The sequence below is a fragment of the Aspergillus viridinutans genome (genome assembly GCF_018404265.1).
Source record: "Aspergillus viridinutans IFM 47045 DNA, scaffold_12, whole genome shotgun sequence".
Classification (NCBI taxonomy): domain Eukaryota; kingdom Fungi; phylum Ascomycota; class Eurotiomycetes; order Eurotiales; family Aspergillaceae; genus Aspergillus; species Aspergillus viridinutans.
Window position 1 is genome coordinate 464609 of NW_025091228.1, and position 20989 is coordinate 485597.

At 49.9% G+C, this 20989-nt stretch overlaps 7 protein-coding genes across 7 annotated transcripts; 2 read left to right on the forward strand and 5 right to left on the reverse strand.

The window, feature by feature from the left end:
* Window positions 1-377: 377 nt before the first annotated feature.
* Window positions 378-1492, reverse strand: Aspvir_002573 (SUR7/PalI family protein; the record flags this gene model as incomplete). Its single annotated transcript, XM_043274171.1, has 3 exons — window positions 378-785; window positions 841-1299; window positions 1355-1492. 3 exons carry the CDS (start codon window positions 1490-1492, stop codon window positions 378-380), a joined length of 1005 nt encoding a protein of 334 aa, XP_043130106.1.
* A 1546-nt stretch (window positions 1493-3038) lies between these two features.
* Window positions 3039-4285, reverse strand: Aspvir_002574 (glycoside hydrolase family 5 protein; the record flags this gene model as incomplete). Its single annotated transcript, XM_043274172.1, has 6 exons — window positions 3039-3568; window positions 3620-3717; window positions 3765-3829; window positions 3881-4033; window positions 4081-4139; window positions 4192-4285. The coding sequence occupies 6 exons, from the start codon at window positions 4283-4285 to the stop codon at window positions 3039-3041; spliced, it is 999 nt and encodes a 332-aa protein (XP_043130107.1).
* A 1040-nt stretch (window positions 4286-5325) lies between these two features.
* Aspvir_002575 (uncharacterized protein) lies at window positions 5326-6341 on the reverse strand (the record flags this gene model as incomplete). Its single annotated transcript, XM_043274173.1, has 5 exons — window positions 5326-5550; window positions 5602-5723; window positions 5761-6035; window positions 6125-6211; window positions 6337-6341. The coding sequence occupies 5 exons, from the start codon at window positions 6339-6341 to the stop codon at window positions 5326-5328; spliced, it is 714 nt and encodes a 237-aa protein (XP_043130108.1).
* A 630-nt stretch (window positions 6342-6971) lies between these two features.
* On the reverse strand, window positions 6972-10557 carry Aspvir_002576 (tRNA (34-2'-O)-methyltransferase regulator RTT10; the record flags this gene model as incomplete). The annotated part of the gene is made up of 3 exons (XM_043274174.1): window positions 6972-7706; window positions 7756-10485; window positions 10540-10557. 3 exons carry the CDS (start codon window positions 10555-10557, stop codon window positions 6972-6974), a joined length of 3483 nt encoding a protein of 1160 aa, XP_043130109.1.
* Window positions 10558-10983: 426 nt separating this feature from the next.
* Window positions 10984-14391, forward strand: Aspvir_002577 (ssDNA endodeoxyribonuclease RAD2; the record flags this gene model as incomplete). Its single annotated transcript, XM_043274175.1, has 1 exon — window positions 10984-14391. One exon carries the CDS (start codon window positions 10984-10986, stop codon window positions 14389-14391), a length of 3408 nt encoding a protein of 1135 aa, XP_043130110.1.
* A 1207-nt stretch (window positions 14392-15598) lies between these two features.
* Window positions 15599-16833, forward strand: Aspvir_002578 (Eisosome component PIL1/LSP1 family protein; the record flags this gene model as incomplete). Its single annotated transcript, XM_043274176.1, has 4 exons — window positions 15599-15716; window positions 15781-15914; window positions 15968-16151; window positions 16232-16833. The coding sequence occupies 4 exons, from the start codon at window positions 15599-15601 to the stop codon at window positions 16831-16833; spliced, it is 1038 nt and encodes a 345-aa protein (XP_043130111.1).
* A 1088-nt stretch (window positions 16834-17921) lies between these two features.
* On the reverse strand, window positions 17922-19590 carry Aspvir_002579 (bZIP transcription factor; the record flags this gene model as incomplete). The annotated part of the gene is made up of 2 exons (XM_043274177.1): window positions 17922-18484; window positions 19311-19590. 2 exons carry the CDS (start codon window positions 19588-19590, stop codon window positions 17922-17924), a joined length of 843 nt encoding a protein of 280 aa, XP_043130112.1.
* Window positions 19591-20989: the final 1399 nt, after the last annotated feature.

Genomic DNA, 20989 nt, shown 5'->3' on the forward strand with positions numbered 1-20989 from the left:
CCTTTGATACAGTGTGGCGTTCAGCGAAAATAGAAAGATGATACCAATCTACACGAAATGGAAAGAGATAGTCATAATCCATGAATTGACAAATAGGGAGGGTATCTATGTCGTAGACATCAATCTATCTCCAGCCTGAAACCATAACCAGGCTCTGTGGCAGCAAAGAAGCAAATCAAGTCAAATCAAGCCACCCGAAGCAATATACAGATAAATCCAGAATCCAGCGCTATCCATATTCGTAATATCTTCGACTCTAACAAAGAAATGTGTCATCGAGCCGTTCGTTCCGCTAATATCAAAAACGCCAGGATGTCGGTGTAGTCTTTTCTGTGGTATATCCATATCAACCCGAGAGCTGCTTACTGATGACCATGTTAGACATGGCGGAACGGCTCGTAGGCGTTGTTCCTCATATTTTGCATCGGAACATGGTTGCCGTGAGCCGGAGGAGGCGGGTACGACGTGGTGCCAAAGGCGGCGGGGGTTTGGTTGGCCTGAGCACCAAGAGGCTCATAGGTATAGGGTGCCTTTTCGGCGGTGACGCCGCGGGTCTTGCCGGAGCCGTGGTAGGGGGAACGGCCGGAGCAGCAGCATGAGGAGATAATCCAGAAGAGGCTGCCGGCGAGGGAGAAGGCGACGGCCAGCCAGGTGGCGACATAGATGTTCTTTCCCATGTAGCCCTTGATGCCGTAGTCCTTGAGAGCCTCGTTGAAGGTGCCTTTCAGGACGGAGAAGAGAGCGGTGGATGTGATGGAGGCGGCGGTGATGAAGAGGAAGGAGACCTTTGTGTTGATGTTAGTGACGCAAATCTAAAGGAATGAAGGAAGGGAAACGTACAGCAGAGACGAGGCTGGTCACGCAGCTACCCCAGCGACTGCAGATAGCAAAGAGACCGACGACGAGCTCGACGATGGTCGCGATAAAGGCAACAATGTAGGCGATGAACATCCACTTGGACACGTTCTTGTAGACATTCAAAGCCTTGGACAGATCGCTCGGCAGGACGTCCTCCACACCGGTATCGTTGAGTTGCCAGACTGTGATGGGGTTGAAGTAGAACTCGGCCTTGGGTTTGGAGCAGTTGCTGGTCTTGTAGTTGCCGCTGCTGACATCTCCGTCGCAGTAGCCCCAGAGACCGATATCGTAGAAATCCTTGATCTTGAGTTGCTTTTGTGCCTCGTCGAGGGCCTTGGCCAGGTCGCTATTCGAGACATCGACACCAGCTGATTCGAGAGCGGAGCTAACCGCCGATGTTACTGATGATGATGACGAAGTGGTCAGGTTTTGAAGATCGACCTGTCGGAAGTTAGTCTTGCATGGATTTTTGGCTTTTCTGCTGGGATAAACATACTCTGAAAAAGTAGAGGTTATTGAGTGTGGATGAACTGGACTTTGTACAGCCCAAGCCGACCATAATGATGCATACTAATGAGGCAATAGTAAGTGCATATGGTGTGAATATGCACGCAATGCGACCGCCTTTGCCCATATTGTGTGTTGGTGATGTGGAGACTGCTGAGTGTTGTCGGATAGTGGATAGTAGTAGCTTCTTTGTGCTTCTTCTTGTTGCGATCCTTGAAATCCTTTGTACAGAGACTTCGATGAAAGAAATCTAAGCTTGAAAGTACAATGAAGTTGAAATGATGATCCAAGAGAGATGGAATGGAACCTTGGATGGTTTTATCGTCTGCTCTGCGACGATCAGGAACAGCCTCAGGCAACAATATCGGAAATTGTTTGGGAGGCGCAGCCAGTGACAGGATCAAGCAGGATCAAGCAGGATCAGCAAGCCAATCAGACGCGAGGAAAACATGGGCTACGCCACGATACGTTTCTATAAATTGATCAGTACTCCGTACCAGATTACGTACTCCCCTAAAATCCTGTAACTGGCGGGATCTTGTACTAGTACGGAGTACCTTAGATGTTTCCACCGCAATCCTGTGGAACCAGCAAATTAGCTGCACTCAAATGCCCAGATGGGGGAAGGGACACGAAAGCCTCGTGGCGGGAGCCACGTCATAAAAGGTGGCTGGGCTGCTGGCGGAGGATTTATCGCTTCGAATCCACCGTTTCATACAGATATCGCAAGAGAGGAGAAAGGAAATGCAGATAACTGACTTGCACTCTGTTTCTCTGTGAAGAGCAACAAGACGTTTAGTAAGGTGCTGATACTCATTAATCAATCTACATGACTCCCTGAAACCAACTCTATCTAGAACTTTAAAGTACATTGTCAGCTCTGAATCAGGTGCTCTACGACGTATCCCACTGTCATTATCTGACTGCTTTCACAATGTAATATTCTCAACTAACTCGGTGAATGTGACAATCTCATAGACGATGTACATGCAGCAGTGTGCTCTCGGCAGATGCTATCATCAGCTGCCCATTCCTCCTCGTAGTCTAGGGCTCTAGTTTTCTTGGATCGGTTGTCTATCCGATTGGGGGCTTAGCTGGAGTTCTATTACTGTCCTGTGAGTATACCCAGAGTGTGGGATTTAAACTCAACTGGTTGGGAGCTGGTATTTGCTATTTTTGACCTAGTAGGAGCTGCTGCGTGAGCGACAGAGACAGAAAAGCAGCGCAAGGGATCTCGATTAGGCTCCTCCATTTCAGTCTTGGCACATATGCACACGGAGTACTAGTAAGTACTCCGTAGATGAGGTTTATGAATCTCAAGTGACTACGCCTCGATTTAGGCATCGCAATTATTCTACAGACCAGATCCTCACTAGCGGCAGTTCGAGTTCAAATCTAGGACAGCTTCTGAAGATTAAACTCAGACAGTGTCTTGATTTAGCCTGGAGCTATTCCATCACAGGAAAATTCGATACATTTAAGGTAGTGTGGCTGTGAAGACTCCTAATGTAGTACTGTGGGCCTAGACACAGTGGACTTAGGGCATGCCACGAGGTTAGGTCTCGCTTCTACAACAATAATATACCAAGGGCATCAGACGATCAGTGACTATCAGAGGATACTATCGAACGCGCAACTAGCGTATTTAGATTCGTATCTATTCAACCCTCTTGTCAATTCAGATATGGCTTCAAGATGTCCAACATCCCAACATAAGCTGCACCACTCGGAGGCTCCATGCTGTACATATAGTTTCCCCACCAGGGACCAGCCGCCCACCAGAGGGCTCCCTTCCACACATCCGTGTTCTGAGCCAAATACTCCAGCATTCCTGAAATAGCAGTCCGGCACTGATCATTGACGCCACCAGCGAACTCACCAATGATGCCAACCTTGCCGTTATCCTTAAGCCACTGCGTGGCAGCCGTGACGCGTTCCTTACCAATCGTGGTAGACACGCAAGTCGCCGAGGTGCCGGATCCGTCCGAGTCGAGGTACTGGTGCATCTCGTAGACGATCTTATCCTGGGGATCGGTCAGAGCCTTCAGGTTGTCATTGACGTCAACCCAGGTCCATGCGCCACTGTAGGAGTTGCCCTCCACGAAGATGTATTGCGAGGTGGCTCCCGCGGCGCGGATACCGTTGATGGCGGCCTGGTTGAGGTTCAGAACCAGCGTCTGGTCCATGTCGTGATACTCGTTGTCTAGCATGTAAGGTCAGTGAAGCCCATAAGAACCAGTTGAGTTGGCCCTACTAGTATCGAAGATGACCAGATTGTTGGACTTGAACTTTCCAGCCAGATTCTGCCAGAAGGTCTTGAAGTCGTCGGTGCTGGAGATAATCTGGCCATTGCTGAGTGGTGTCAGATCAAGTACACAATAAAATCAGGCATTACTCACTATCTGCCATAGTTGTGCGGGTCCAAAACGGCATAAGATCCGGCCTTTGTGACGGCGTTCACAACCTGGTCGAGTCAGCCTGATGCAGTCCTACCTTGCTACTGACCCAAACTTACCGAAGTAAGATTGGCCAGGTACTCCTCATTATAGGAGCCTGTCATAGAGCTTGGCGCCAGTCTCTCCATGAGAAATGGAATGCGAAAGATGTTCATGCCCTTTCCGATCAGTGTGCTGATTGTGGAAGGGTCCGGGAAGATGAATTCTTTTCCCTTGAGGTAGTTAGCAGCAGTATATTTCTCTTGAAATCACAACATACATAAGAGCCAGGGATGGTGTTTTGGCCAAACTCGGCTCCAGACTCACTGGTTCCGAACACTGTAGCATGTCAGCATCCTTTAAACCCAATGTTACCAATCAGCGAACCAACATTGGAAAACTGAAGCTCTCTTCTGCTCCTTTGCAGGAGCAGCCACCGCGGAGCCTGCCGCAGCAGCAAGGAGCACAAGGTTACCGAACTTCATGGTGGCCAAAAGAGAATGTTCTCTGGAGACAAAAAGATCAAGATAAAGAACGACTCAAAAGGAACGACTCAAGCTTGACTTGGTTGCCGAGATTCGAACGAGGGGACAAGACCTGCTATATATCGTCTAGCAAACCGAGTGAACCGAGTGAAGCTAACTGGCCTAAGCTCTGACACTCCTCTGCCCGACATTATTTGTTAGGATCACGGGTCAGACCCCCGAGGATTCTCCACGGCGTCAGAATGAGACTCATGGTCCTTCATCGGTCGATTACGGGGTTGTCGGACCGTCACACAAACTGCAAAGCTTCAAATCATATTCCTGTTGCAAAAACAACAGCATATTGCAGCGTTCCAGACTGCGAATCCAGTATTGATCGACGAGAAACTGGCAAGCAAAGCGGAAATCGAAGCAAGAGATGGGCGGATGATGCCGAATGCCTGGAAGTAGAGAGTAGAGCGTACATGGCTGCTACAGCAAAGTGGATCCAGGAACCCCATGCGAAATCTTGTCCATGATAATCCCACGATTCAGGGATTGTCTTGGCGACTCTGAAACAAGACGGAGATTGGTTTCTTTGACGAGAGGAGGAGAGGGAGCCATTCGGCAGTGATCGTCGCGTCAAATGTTCCGGGTAAAGGACAAAATGGAACACTTCCTCAAACATGCCGTGACATTCTGGGAAAGAGATTGACATTCTGGTATAGAGAAGTTATTGTTCAGCAACCTTGAATATATGTGTAAAACACAAAATTCTTAGAGTGGACCTGAATTGTGCGTGCGACGGGCTTGATTATTGTTGGTCCTGGTTTGACATAAAATATGTAGTATCAAGTCGGCGAAGGCATTAACCCAAAAACGGATTGCTCAAACAAACAAGACAGTAATTGAACCCATTTCAATATTCTGATTGTTGGGCAACAACTTGACAATGTCATCGACTTTCGGTCAACAACTACGTTCAACATTGACATGTTAATTCCTAGTCATGGTCTGTCGCATACCGAACTGCAAATACTGACCAAGCACGCTATGCCAAATCATAGTGCTGCTCCCAGAATCACCACGCACCAAGGGGTTGCCAGACTAGCCTTCGTATCCTGAGCCTGGTGCTGATGATACTTCGTCCCAGGGTAGTAGTCATTCCAGCAGACACGCGAAGAACCGTCTTTATTGATGCAAGTGGCATCAGGGAATCCGTACTCGGTAGGATTGTCGAGAGCCTTGGTCATGAACGACCACGAGTCATAAAGTACCGCGGTGACCTAAACCTGAGTCAGAGCGACAATTACAAGACAGATAAAATAGTACCTTACGCCGGCATTGCTAGACTTGAACCTCTCCACCATGGCCGCGAGCTGCTGATTATAGACAGCTAGATAAGTCGCCGAGTGTTCAATTGCCCAGTCGCCCTGCTTGATGAATATGGGCGTCCGGCCTGTCGGGGGAACATTGATAAAGAAAAATTTGCATACCCCGGAGTTTGTAAATGTCCCCTGCGAGGTCATCAATGGTTGCGCCTCCAACTGCCAGATCGTAGCTCAGGACAAGGGATGTGTTCCCTGCGGTTGTCAGATGTCCGACCCAATTCACGCCTCCTGCCGTTGTTCCAGTACCTGGCTTCATATGAGTAGGGATCTCTGGAACCAAAACCATGAAGTACTCACCCAAGGCTGGATTGCCCATGGGACTGGAGACAGATGGTTGTTCACCAGACGTGCTGAATCCGGTTTGCGAGTAGGAATCGCCACTGCGAGGTCAGCCATACCCTGCTACACGCGCAACAGCACGCAGCATCAAGAACAGGACAGGTGGAGCCTCCTAAATGTAAAGAAGTACGTCGTGTCTGACGCCCGTTTGATGGGGTTTGCAGCATCGGTGGAAATGGTGCTTGCCGCCAGAGCAATTGAGACTTCATCTTCATAACTATGCTCGACAAAGCTCAGTAGACCTTCCGCCTTTCAGTAATTTGTCACCAGGAAGACTTCGTGTATATAAATGGCGACCGTTCTTGTAGCCATTATAAAGGTACTAGAGTCCACCAATCCAACGCCATCCCTTGCGCCGCGCACCTTGGCCTCATCTGTAAGAGTCATCGGTCACAAGTCACAACCCGTGGTATGGTTATTTACCCGGTTATCCTGATTCTGCACATCAGTGACTCGGCGGACAAGACGCATTCGAGTGAGCGCAGTCACAGAACATCAACCCCATATTGCCATGCATAAATAAAACTGCGGGTAAAATATCCGGCAACGAGGATATGATAAGGGAGGCCAGGACTATGACGATCGTCATTACTTTCTTCATCCTGTGTTAAGGCACGTTTCAACTTGTGCCTTGGCTTGCAGAGATGAAACAGCACATAGTCCATAGGGGAGTGGGCTATTCCGCTTTGGTCACGGTAGAATGAGCGAGAACGAAGAAGAGACACAAATGTAAGAAATTGAGGAGTACATTCTTGCAGAACACGAGCTTTGTTGTATCACTGAGGTCAGTGTTGATTCTATGCTGAGGAGAGGTGTATGGACATTGACGGACAGTGAGAACTGGCCAGCCGTCTAGGTATATGTACAAGCAATGAAGCAATTCCCGCTATACTTTTTAACCATTGGAAAGGTCCCAAAAGCTGGGTTCTATAAGAATCAGCCATTACATCGTAACCTGATGGAGCGTGAAGGTGGCGCTAGTTGAGCTGTACGCTCAACAGCTCCATCCCGACGCCGCACACCAGCAACTTCGTTCCTGACTCGTCATGGATCAAGTCCAAAAACGATATATCAGCCACGGCGCTGTACTGATCGACTAAATTCCCAACTCGGATGGCTTCCGGCCCGCTCTGCATGGCATCAACCTCCGCCCACCAGACCTTGACCCGATGATCGTTGCCCGAGGAGGCGAAAACAACTTGCATTTTGCTCTGGCTGTCTGACTGCCGCTGTTCAAGTATCTTGATGGTGGTGACGGAGGCAGCGTGTGCGTCTGGAATCGTGATCGTGCACACATCATTGCCTGCATCTGCGTCGGTGAAGTCTACTGACAATAGAGAAAGTGTGAGCGCATTGTCATCGCCTCCAGCGAGAACCAGTGACGTTGTCGCCGATATACGGGCCATTTCCAGGGATTTGATACTGTTCGAATGAATTTGGTAGCGATTCTCGCATGCAATGTTTGGTGGAGAAATAGATAGCGTCTCCAATGGTTGCTTCAAGCGCAAAGTCGACGCCGATATCAAGTAGTAAGGCTCCAGAACAGGGCTCAAGTGCCATAATGTAAAGTGTCCGTCCGTAGATGCGGTAATAAGCCCGATCGAAGAGCCCTCTACGAGGAACTGTACCTGCGTGAGGCAATTGCTTGTGTAGGCGCCTCGTGCTAGGAGGGTAAAGCGGCCCCCATCGACCAAGGAGGAATAATGGAAGATCTATAATATTAGCAAAAAAATGGATAAAGGGACGAGAGAAGAAGATTACCTTGATCGTGGAGTTTGACAATGTCAGGCAAATAAGAAAGCCACCATCAGCGTCTTCTGTCACGTCCAGCACGTCGAAGCTCGTCACTCGCAGCTCCGACGAGGGGTCATCTTTGGGACTACAGGCTGTGAGAACAGTTGCCAGACCAAACGAGGGAATCTGCCGGAAATTCCAGACAAACAGCTCCTCGAACCCGGCGCTAGAGAAAAGCGTTTTTCCGTCTGTTGACCAGGTAACTTGCTGCACTCCAGCAGTATGGTCTCTAAAAACACGCAGGCATCTGAATGAGCCCCATGGAGTCTCGTTGCGCTCATGAACAGGTGCAAAAATGCGTAAATGGGTATCTTCTGCTCCAGTGGCGATGAGAGTCTCCCGCTCGGGCGTGGAAGGAGATACCTCCATCGACTTGATTTCTCTGCCGTGGCCGCCGGCACGTAAGGCGCGGTTGATTCCCGCCTGTATCCGAAGAGCATTGAACCCGGATTGACTCCAGAGGAGTATCCCAGCCCCGGGAGTCTCATAACTCGGGTGGAAGGCCCACATTCGACGTGCTCCGCCGCAGTCGACTCGGGCCACCGCAGTGTGAGTAGTTTCATTCCAAAGGATAAATTCAGTGCTCTGGAATCCATAAAGCATAAAGTCTCGTGATTTTCGGTCGACATAGATTCCCTCAACGTTCAAGTGCACGGCAGGGGAGGAACGATGGATTGTACGGAGGCGAACATCCGCCCCTCCCAGCGCCTCCAGCTGATGGATGCAGTAATCGCCATCTCGGCCACAGGTCATGAAGTAGTCTGATGGAAGCTCCGCCTCCTCGAACAAATATGAGAACTGGGTGATCTGATTAACGCCCTCTCGACCATGGACTCTCAGAGCGCAAATAATCGGCTGCAGAGGCGCTCCAGTTTCTGCAAGTCTGTAAACCAGGAGTGCACCGCTTTTGATCCCAAAGGCCAAATACTGGTTAGAGATCCAGGAGGCGCAGGATATTTCCATACCATGAGGTAAAGACAACTCTGTCTTGACAACTTTAGGCTCGGCATTCCCTTGCATGGTGACTTGAAAGAGATCTGCTTTTCTAAGTGTTGCATAGGATGTGGCGAAAGTGAGAGTCGTCGAGGCTTCTGATGCGTCATTATCATACTCAAGGAAGTACAATTGCAGAGGTCTGCCATCCGCTTGTACAATTTGGTTCAACAGCCCGGTACCGTGAGTATAGAGTCGAATCAAACCTCGTGCATTGCCAAGCAGCGCCACTCCCTTTTGTGGTAGACTAGAAACTACTGAGAAAGACCGGAGATCTTCCTCAACATGCAGAGTTTCCTTGAAGATGAGTTGTCCTTTACCACTGTCTGTCTGTATCGAACAAAGCTGGATCTCACCTTGGAAAGTAGTCGCAAGGAACAACTCCGGTGAGATGAATGCGAAGGCTTTGAAAGACCTTTCTCTTGCAGGAACTGTGTTTTGAGAATCGCTTGAGACCGCAATGCGATTATCCCTATTCGGTAATAAGATCGACGCCGTATCATCTACGTCTATTTTGAAGCTCCTGACAGCGCCATCTGCACCTCCAGTGTAGATCGTAGTTTGTGTCCCTGAGCCGCACATGTCGAGTGACCAGATATGTTTGCCGCTGTGGAGATGAGGAGACGATAACTGAGACAGTTTGAATTCGGTCTTGTGCATTGGCGACAGACTCCAACTCAGACCCCACATAATACACTTAGCATCCTCACCACGAGACACAATGGCCAGTTTGTTCTGATTCTCCGCCCTGGTGGGCAAGAAATGAACACCCCAAATTCGTGCTGAATGGCCGAAGGCCTTTGCAAGACATGATTCTGAACCAGATTTATCGTCAGTTGTTGCAACGGCACCAAACCCTGTGGTTCGTAGCTCGAAGCCATCTGTCGAGTAGGCAGAAGGATCATGACGGGATGCATGTTCACAGTCCGTGATATCCCATACCCTGACAGTTCTATCGTCACTACAGCTAGCCAAAAGTCTTCCTGGTTGCCCTCCCCGCAAGGAGCAGACAGGAGGTGATATCTGAACGCCGAAAATAGAACCTTCGTGGCCAGTGAAAAAGTGATGGATGGAGCCAACTGCATTGAGAACCAAGGGATCGCTCTCATCGTCGTCTACAAAACAAGACCAGACTATGATCTCGCCAAAGACGGTTCCCGCAGCAATTAAAATGTGAGAAGACGACAGCGCGATAGTGTCAGCGGAGAAAAGAATGGACTTGACACCCGTAACCAGTTGCTGTAGGTAAATCGTGTTGACAGAATGAGAATTCTCTACCACATGTAGACTGAGTGTGGTGTTATGAGCCGTGACCACATAAGCTCGGTCTGCTCTGCTGCTCTGGCTGGGTGAACATCCAGCGAGAATCCAGTCTGGGGCCAAATATTCCGCAGTTACAGCTTGCAGAGAAACTTCCACATCTCCAGAAGCATCATTTCTAGCCAGGGACAAGTCAATGACCCTTAAGGAGCTTCCGCCCCACACCACTAGTCGTGTGTATGGTTTCTCAGCTCCGTGCTGGTCTTGAGTGAGGAGAATGAATCCATGGATATTGTTTCTCCTGAATGTTTTGAGCTTTGCCAGTAGCTGCCCACTCTGCTCTTTGACCACTTGGCAATAAGGCCCTTGACCTTGAATAATGAGCCTTATGTCTCCCAAAACCAGCGCTTTTAGCGCAGTTACGGGGAGGCAGGCATCAATGTGCTGTGTTGCTGGTCAGCACTACGCTGGCAATGGCAAACCTGATATTCCACTAACCTCGAGAGAGGAATGCATTGATGTCACAGAAAGACATCAGTCTTATCTGCTACAATATCTAACTCAAGAATCGCGCATTGATCAATGCTGCATTCGCCGACTTTCCCCCGCGTGGAGACAATTATTCAAAATTCCAGAATTTCTTATCGTAAGTGAGGCGATTATGTAAGACATCCTTATCGGCAATCCATTCCTGAAGCGGGTTAATTACTCACGTGACATCGCGATCCTCGAGTTTCATCAGGTGGCGACGCGAGGTAATTTGTCAGTCGAACGGCAGTATCTTCAGCCGTTGCGACGTTGTTAGGCTTTTCGGCCTGCTCAGTTTGCAGGAATAGCAGGCTGCATATAATGTAAACGCTCTCTGCGACTTTTACATCAGCCATGTTACCTTTTGTGCCGCATATTTCTTGGCAATAGTACCACTTCAGCTGTCTTGTCAGCATGGGTGTTACGGGCTTGTGGACAGTCGTCCAGCCATGCGCTCGGCCTATCAAGCTCGAGACGCTCAACAAAAAGCGTCTCGCAGTTGACGCGTCTATCTGGATATATCAATTCCTCAAAGCCGTACGAGACAAGGAGGGTAATGCTCTACGTAATTCCCATATTGTTGGTTTCTTCCGTCGAATATGCAAGCTGCTGTACTTCGGCATTAAACCGGTGTTTGTTTTTGATGGTGGAGCTCCCGTCTTGAAACGACAGACGATTGCCGGCAGGAAGAAGCGCCGGGAGGGCCGCAGAGAAGATGCAGTGAGAACTGCTGGGAAGCTGCTTGCAGTGCAGATGCAGCGATCCGCAGAAGAGGAAGCAGCCAGACGAAAAAATGCAGCTTCGAAACAGGATGAAGAGGAGGTGCCGGACAACCCGGTTTATGTTGAGGAAACCTACTTGACGGAGAAAGAGAAGCGGCAAGGCCGAGCGTTCAGGAAGAAGGATGCGTACCATCTTCCAGACTTGCACGTTTCGTTGGAGGAGATGGGAGCTCCAAACGACCCTCGCATTATGTCTCGCGCGGAGCTGGAAGAATATGCGAGACAGTTCCACCAGGGCGAGGATATCAACCTCTACGACTTTTCCAAAATTGACTTTGACAGCCCCTTCTTTATCAGTCTACCTGCTACTGATCGGTACAATATTCTGAATGCTGCCAGACTGAGAAGTCGTCTACGTATGGGCTACTCCAAGGAACAATTAGACAATATGTTCCCAGACCGCATGGCGTTCTCGAAATTTCAGATTGAGCGTGTCAAGGAAAGGAACGATCTCACGCAGCGGTTGATGAATTTGAACGGTATGAACGGTATGAACGGTGAAGAAGCCTTCTATAACTCAGGACAGCGAATCGCCGGCGAACGAGGAAGAGAATACGTCCTCGTCAAAGACAATGCGGTCGAGGGTGGCTGGGTGCTCGGTGTTGTAGGCAACAAAGGTGAAGGGCATTCCGATAGGCCGATTGATGTGGACAGGTATGGCCAAGGGGAAGTGATTTTTGACCACGAAGAAGCTTCGGATGGGGACGATGGTGCATTCGAGGACGTTCCTATTGAAGGTCTCAACCGACTTCCCAAGCTTACTTTCCCTCAAAAAGACGCTTTCGAGGAATCGATTGAGAAGCAGACGAACGGTGTGTCCAGAAGGCGCGATTCGTTGTTCCAGGAGACTGAGGATAACTCCCTCTTTGTTGAAGGCGGTGACCTAGAAGGCGCCGAGGCTCGTCAGCGCCCTCACATCGATGACGTTCCTGGCGGCACTGTCGACAGTGAAGACGAAGATCTTCAAAGAGCAATCGCAATGTCTCTGGAGCCCTCCGCTTCTCGTGTTGAAGTAGACAAAGACATGCCAGATATCCCACTTAACCGCAACGACGTGCCTGCTGCACCGCCAAAGGAGACTTCGCCTGGTCTTGCAGAGAGTGATGATGACGAGATGGACTTTGCCGCTGCATTGGCACAGTCCCGCAGGACGAAAAGGAAGCCACCCAGTTCAGCTCCCCGTCCAGTCATGGACCATTCGTTCGAGGGTCCACTTCCTTTTGAATCTATCAGATTGAAACCTTCCAAGGTGGAAAAGCCTTCACCTGAGGAGCTTGGCGAGGACGCCGGTGGGTTTGAAAAAGAGACCGCGAAGAAGGAGGAAAGCTTGCCGTTGCCACCTTGGTTTTCGAAGGAGCAGCTGAATGAAGAATTTGTCGTCGATAAAATTGACAACACCTCATTGGAAGCTTATCGGGATAGAGCGATGACCCCAGACCATCTCTACCTGAAAGAACATCGATCTCCAGATGTGATAGATGTGGATAAGATGCCGGGATCGAAGGAGGTAATCGATCTAGAAGCTGAACCGAAGACGGAGGAACTCGATATTTCAGTGCCTTCGAGTACAAAAGCCGCACAATTACAGTTGGACGATGTTGCAGTACCATCGGTCTCCGATAGAGATAAGGCAATAGAAGAAGCGACGTTTGAACGAGAACCTATAGATGAGGAAATCCCCTCCAACGAGGCCAAGAAGAAAGCACATGACTCACCATCCCCTGAGCCCGAGTTCGAAGATGTTACCATACGGACAGACGCAAAACCGACAGAGATCACGGTGACCGGAAACGAGCCTCAGACCTTTACCGAGAGTGACCGAGCAAATGTGGTTGTAGAGGATGAGGAAGACTTTTCCGACCCAGAAGACGAAGAGTTGATGCGACAACTTGCGGCTGAAGGCGAAGAGCACGTCCGATTCGCTGCCACACTGAACAACAGTGCGCAACAAAGCAGCACGTTTGACTATGAGCAGGAGCTCAAGCAGTTGCGATCACAGCAGAAAAAGGACCGTCGAGATGCAGATGAGGTGACGCAGGTGATGATCACCGAGTGTCAGCAGCTCTTGAGCCTTTTTGGCTTGCCGTATATTACAGCGCCTATGGAAGCCGAAGCTCAATGCGCCGAATTGGTCTCGCTAGGCCTGGTCGACGGGACCATCACCGACGACAGCGACATTTTCCTCTTTGGCGGCACTCGCGTTTACAAGAACATGTTCAACCAAGGCAAGTTCGTGGAGTGCTATCTCACCTCAGACATGGAAAAAGAATATGCTCTTCATCGGCGAAAGCTCATCAGCCTCGCGCACCTTCTTGGCAGCGACTACACGGAAGGGATCAGTGGCATCGGGCCGGTGACCGCGTTGGAGATTCTCACCGAGTTCTCCAGCCTACAGGAGTTTCGTGACTGGTGGACGCAGATTCAGACGGGGATGTACGTCCCCGAGACGCACACAGCTTTCTACAAAAAGTTCAAAAAGACTGCGACCAAGATCTTCATACCTCCTTCGTTCCCCAATCCGCAAGTAGATAATGCGTACCTCGAGCCCGAGGTAGATTCGGATCCGTCTCCATTCCAATGGGGCGTTCCCGATCTGCATGGACTGCGAAATTTCCTTATGACCACGATTGGGTGGAGCCAGGAGCGCACGGACGAGGTTCTTTTACCAGTCATCCGCGACATGAATCGCAGAGAACAGGAGGGCACTCAGTCCAACATCACCAACTTCTTCAGCGGCCCTCAAGGAGCCGGTGCATTCGCGCCTCGCGTTCGTTCGGCTGGCCAAAGCAGAATGGAGAAGGCATTCAGTCGTCTACGGCAGGAAGCTGGAGCGGAGACTCATCAGTCTACGTCTACAGGAGAGACAGATACTGGTGCGGACGGCTCTACAGATGATCAAACAATCTCCAGAAACAGCCAAAAGAAAGCCAAGGGAAGGAAGAGAGCGCAAGCTAAAGATACCGTCGCATCTTCTGCTGATGCTGACGGTGTGAATATGACACCGAAGAAACGAAAGACACTACGGTCAACGAACAAGTAGATATGGCTGCCTACCGCCCCGGTGGTCCAGAAGACCCACTGTTCGTCATGAAGTTGCAGAGTGGATGATCAACGCGGCCAAGGATCCTGAGAGATCTGGCGGGTCGATCACCCGAGGCATCAATCTGTATCATTGGATTTGTCTCAAATTCAAATGAATATGACCTAATAATATATGTAAATATCAATTGTAGCGGTATGATCTACAGCGTGCATGATGGATTCCAGAGTTATCGTTCACTGCTAAGACGTGCATGAGCTCCTTCTACAAAATGTCCCTGAACCAGATGAAATTATGAGGAACAACAATACCACATCATCATCATCATCAGACTACCGTAGATAGTCATGACATGGTTGCGTTGGACAACCCCGTCTGTACTTCCAATTGCCCATTTTTTTGCCCTAGTCGATGACATCAGCAAATCGCGAACCTCTCTTATCGATGACGTCGCTGATTTTCTGCCGTCGGCTATCGCTGACCAAGGCAAACTTCACACGGTATGACCGCGTGAGCGGCCGTGGTCAATGTATCTGCTCATTGTGGCATAGATGTATGTAGTTACAATGCCAATAAACTGCTGATTCGTCAATTCGGCTGGCGGAAAAATCTATCCAACTAAGCTCGTCATTCTGATCCCTTCACCTTTGGGTCGAGTAGTAGCTAGCTTCATAGGTTACTTGGGGCAGCTCCCATACAAGCGCCGAATCGGGTTTAGCGACCCTCGATCGCGACGTCACTTCTCGTCCCTCACGGAGAAAGCTCCTAAGCTCCTCCTCCAGCACACAAGCTGCTCATCGCCTCCCTTGATTAAATCTCGATTTACCTTATCCAACAGGAGGGATCCATCTCGCTGGAGACAAGAGGATAAGAAGACGAGACATTTCGGTCCCCACAAGCTAATCCAAGAATCGTCCGTCGATTACGCCCTCTCCCCCTCCCTCTTAAACTTAACTCTCTACACTTCCGTCACCTACGCTCTTCTCGATCCGGTTGTCATCCCCCTTTCCATTGAACTTGTCTCCCTTTCCGTGGCATCCCGCTGTGCCTTTAGAACACGTCATTCGTGCGCAAAAGAAAATCTTTTGAAGTGAACCGCACCGCTCCGTTTTGAACTCACCTCTACACCCCTCCTCGCTGTATATCCTCATTTTGTTCGACTCCTTCTACCTCTTCAGTCTCTCGCTGTCAAAAAGTATCATCCACCATGCATCGCACGTACTCTATGCGCCAGACGCGCGTTCCCACGGCGTCGCAGATTGAGAACCCTCCTCCGCCATTGTCGTCTACCAAGACCAACAGATGGCTCGGGAAAGGTGGGCTGGGTGGGTTGATCCATGCAGTCAGACTTCTTGGAGGTAATAGTTTTACTAACATTTGTGGCAACAGGCCATGCCTTCCGCAAGAATGCCGCCGGTGCCTTTGGACCTGATCTCGCTAGGAAGCTGTCTCAGCTGGTTAAGATGGAGAAGAACGTCATGCGTAGCATGGAATTGGTCGCTAGAGAGCGTATGGAAGCTGCTGTATGTCGTCGGCCTACGCACATGTCTTTCAAATGCTGACTCGGGTATCCTAGCAACAACTCTCCATCTGGGGTGAAAACTGCGATGAAGATGTCTCTGATGTGACAGACAAGCTTGGTGTCCTGCTCTACGAGATCGGAGAGCTCGAAGATCTTTTTGTCGATCGTTACGATCAGTACCGTGTCACCATCAAGAGCATTCGGAACATTGAAGCTTCCGTTCAGCCTAGCCGGGACCGTAAGTTGGGCCTTTTTTTTTTTTTTTTTTTTTTTTTTTTTTTTGCATTCCAAAAGAATCCCGTATTAACATTTCAATAGGCAAGCAGAAGATCACCGATGAGATTGCCAAGCTCAAGTACAAGGACCCTAGCTCTCCTCGCATCGTCGTCCTCGAGCAGGAGCTGGTTCGCGCTGAGGCCGAATCCCTGGTGGCTGAGGCGCAGCTCTCCAACATCACCCGGGAGAAGCTCAAGGCAGCCTTCCAGTACCAGTTCGATGCGCTTCGCGAACATTGCGAGAAGGTCGCTATCATCGCCGGATACGGCAAGCACCTCCTGGATCTCGTCGATGACACCCCCGTAACTCCGGGCGAGACTCGCCAGGCCTACGACGGCTACGAGGCCAGCAAAGCCATCATCCAGGACTGCGAAGAGGCCCTCACCAACTGGGTCCAGTCCAAGGCGGCCGTTAAGCCCAGCCTGTCGACTCGGTCCCGCTCGCTGTCCCAGCGAGCTCGCGAGAAGAACCGCGAGGGTCTCGACCTGTCCGAGCAGGACCAGCCCATGAGAGGTGATCGGGACTCGTGGGTCCCCGCCGGCCAGCACCCAAGCTACGGAGAAGACGGCGAGGAAGCCTCCAGCACCGTGGACGTCGAGACCCGGGGCCGAGAAGAGACGAGAGAGGCGGTCGCTGCTTCCTAGAGAGGCGGAGATGAGACAGTGTATCGAAAAGAAAAAGCAGAAGCTAACGGCGCTTGTAATGGCGAAACCAGACCTGGTTGTCTATCACCTCTGCTCTTGGGTCTCTGTAGTATAATCCCCTTGCTTTCGTCCTTGAACTTTTTTCTTTTTCCCCATATACTCCAGTTCGCAGCTCGCTTGGTGACGTTTCTCTCTCTGGGATTCTGTCCTCGTTTTTTAATGTCTTGTTTCATCTGTTTTATCTCCTACTACGAGGTTACGTCTTACTCCTTAATACTTAACTCTGGAAGGCGCTCATCCTTTATCCCATCACTTGTCGGTGTTCAGACGCTGCGCTTTCGACCCCGGCCCGATCATGATCTCATGGTTAGGTTCTAATACAGCTTCACAAGCAATTGTCAAGGTCGGCTGGTAGAGGGCACCAGCATTTATAAGTCTGATGCGGATATATGTGGTATAATCTGGCCGTTGATTCAGGTTCTAATTTACAATGTAATATTACACTAATTATTCCTGCTTTTGATTTGAAAATACGGATTATTCTTGGAGCAGCTTAAATCGAGAGTAATCAAGCGGTTATATATGTACCTCGGTAGCTGACTGGGCCAATACCTGAAACTGATTTCAGTTTCAGTCAGCCGCAAGTATGTCCACCCTTGTACGTAGTGATCATTTTACGGAATGTGCACATTCAACTCCGTTGAATATTTGGCAGTGATGGCGGATACGAGACTGGGAGTTATAGGCCTGCTCTCTCCCTACAGCCTGATCCTCCTGAAACCCCATAACACCGACAATAAACCTGGTTGCATCGTAGATTGCAAGTGAAAGGAAATCAATGAGACACACAAGATGATGAGAGATGAGAGACAGAGACAGAGACAGACAGAGAAATGGAAGGTCGTTACATCGTCATGTGACACCGTCCCTGTGGTTGGACAGAGAGGAGCAATCAGAAGACAGGAAATGCAAAGAACCGAGACAAGAAGCGGAAAGATGCAATGAAATGGAATTCCCTGGATGGTTCTATCCGAAAAAAAGGAGGTGATTGCGTGACAAGGAAGGAGATGACTCTTTTTCTTTGGTGCTTAATTATCGGTTCCCACGCCCTTCTTTTTTGGCTGGATATGTTTCTGTCCGCTTCCAGTCAGCCCACTACTCTTGCCGTTCAGGGCCGTGCTATCTGTCGGGGGCGGAGCCATGCGGCCAGCCGAGGCCTCGTGTTTCTCGGTCAGGAGGTTCTTCAGCCATCGGTTCTCCATCTCCAGCTGCGCTACGCGGGCCTCAAGCGAGGCGTTCTTCTCGGTCGTCTCCCGAACGGTCCGTTCGAGGATTTGCTCGCGCTGCTTTTTCTTCATGCGGAACCGGGCGCTGGCAGCGGTGTTTCGACGCCGGCGATCCTCTTCGGCGGCGCGGCGCAGGTCCTCTTCTTGACCCAATGCCGAGGCGATGGATTCGCCGGCGACGGGTGTGCTGTACTTGATGTTGCCGAGCTGCCCGTTGGGTGGTGAAATCGACGAGGAGACATCCGACGGCGTCATGGCCCCCGGCTGGTGGCCGAGTTCATCGCCACTATAGATGGGCGGATAGATCGGATGAGCTGAATACGACAGCATCTGGTCTGGCAGCGAGTAGTTGATGGATTTGTCCCCTGGTTGTATGCAGTATGAGTACAAAAGCTTGGCCAGACCAAAAAGCAGAGAAGCTTAACTGCGTGAGGGTTGATCACGATGAGAGGAGGAACCAGACATGATGGTGGCAGGCAATATCAGAAGGGAATGGCATGGACGTTAAGGCATCAGAACCCTGAGATCGACGTGGTGACGATGAGGGAAGAAGACAGTAAAGCGCGGATAAGCGTCCATCAGGGATTGGGGTGCAGACGGTGTCATTGGTGCAACGGATTGCGTGATCATCGTCGAGTAGGATGCCGCCCAGCGGCCCTCTTGAGAGAAACGGTGGACAATTGGGGTCGACGGGGACAAAAGAACCGGGAAACAAGTTGGACAACACACGAAGAGGAAAAAGAAAAGAGAGGAATAGAACGCTGCCAATATGAGGTTCAACTGGCAATCAGGTCTGTAGCCCCGGGTTTGTACCGTGCATTCAAGATGGGTACTTCCCTGTGAGGCGCACCCACACGCATATTATCCCTCCAGCCCGCGGTTGAGCAAGCACAAGACAAAAGTCAAAATTAATGAAGAAGCAGACAGGGGGTAAGGCAGAAAAACCAGTCAATGTACGAAGCTTTCTTTCTCCCCTCAGAAAATTTCTCCCCTCAGAAAACAAAGCAAGGTTGAGCAGTAGCCTTGTGCAAATCCGCATGACCAGCAAATCACATAGGGAAACGAACCAAAAGACAAGGAGATGGCGCAACCGATGCAACTCTCAGGCTCATCTGCCGAGACAGGGCTGCCGTGGATAGATAGATAGGAGACGGGTAGGTACAATAGGGATACAAAAAGCTCAGGACTTACCACGATACGGGTAACCTCTCACATCGATGGGACTGCGTTCATCCTCAATGCTATCGTATGAACTCACGGAGAGTCCCCCCATTCCTTCAGTCTGATCGTACTCCATATTCAAGTTCTGGAGTGATGCTAGGGCTGCGGAATCGGCATCAAAGGAATACTGTCGAGACTTCGCCACAGCTGGATCGTGTCGAGAGAGCAAGAAGTTGAAGTTCTCCAGTCTCTCGTAGTTTGAAGCAGCCACTTGACGAGCAAGAGATTGCTGAGGCTGCTCGTCAGACATCTTGGGGGGATACTTTTGTTCTTAACCCGGGGCTTTTTTTTTCTTGGTCGTTCTTTTCTTTTCTTGGCTCCTTCGGAAATTCTTTTCTTTTTTCGTTTTTTTTTTTTTTTTTACCTGCAATTCTTGCCAAATTGAGTAAAGAAAAGAACAAGGGAGCAGATTAGATTATGACAGATATAGTCTACCCAGAAGAATGTCATGCGCCTCCCCAGAGATCAGCTGAAGAGGGGAAAGCTCAAAAGATGAGGGAGGATATTTTGACAAAGGAGCCCACGAATGATCGAGGTCGAAGATTGGACGATCGCTGGTGAGTTCAGGTAGCTAGGTATGCGGCGATCACACGGCTTTTTGTAAGGATAAAAATAATGCTTCCCACTTGATCATTGCGTTCGCATAACGCGGGAGATGCAGCCACGTACACAACGGCAAATGGGATTGAGTAACGGGAAGAAAAGAAGGCTGGACGATGATGATGACGATGATGCGACTGGGATGGGAATGAGGAGAGCAACTAAGTAAGGTAAGACACCGGATGAAGACGAAGGTTTTTCGTTGGATTGTGCTGGAGCTGTCTGTCTATCCCCAAGCCTGCCGGTCCCTAGAGAGCCAACTAAGTCGATAACCTGAGTAATCATCCACAATAGCCCACCTTAATAAAGCGAGATGTCGTTGCTTGGTGATCGTCTCAGCCTGCTTGGGGGCTAGCCGATGATCTGATAGAATGGAGAAATGTCGTGATCGCCAACGCTGATTCGTCCGTGGAGAGATACCTCGGAAATCAGGATAGTCACGCTGGCGAGATGATTTGACTTAAAAAAAGGATCAGAAGAGGATGAATGGACCAAGAATATGATGACGGATGAATCTTAAAGATAGATGTTGAAGCGGAAGAACAGGATGGGATGTCGAGTGCGTATATAAATCAGAAGTGAGATGGTTCTTCCAGTTCCATGTGCAATGGATCGTGAGATAGACACTACCTAGGTGCCTAGGTACCTAGTTACCTACCTTACCTTAGGCTGACGGAGTCTGGAGTTGGAGCTCTCCAGCTGTCGTCCAATGAGCGAAGATTCAGGAGACCAACCGCGGGACTCGAAATAATGAAGGTACCTTTGTCTACCTAGTGTTCCCATTATTATTATTATTATTATTATTCCAATTACTGTTCGGATGGGTCTGAGATTCGGTCAATCTGAAAGACCATCCCATCTTCCAGCGGGACAGAAAAGGAGATAATCATCCTCGGAAACGCGTTGCCCAATGACGTGGTCAGAAAGGCCGTCAAGTTGAAATTGGAAATCCAAAAGGACCAGGTAAAATGTGGAGAAATGGAGGAAGATGGAGAGTCAGGTCCTGCCACTGCCAGTTGCTGTCTACAGTCAGACTGCCTTGAAAACGT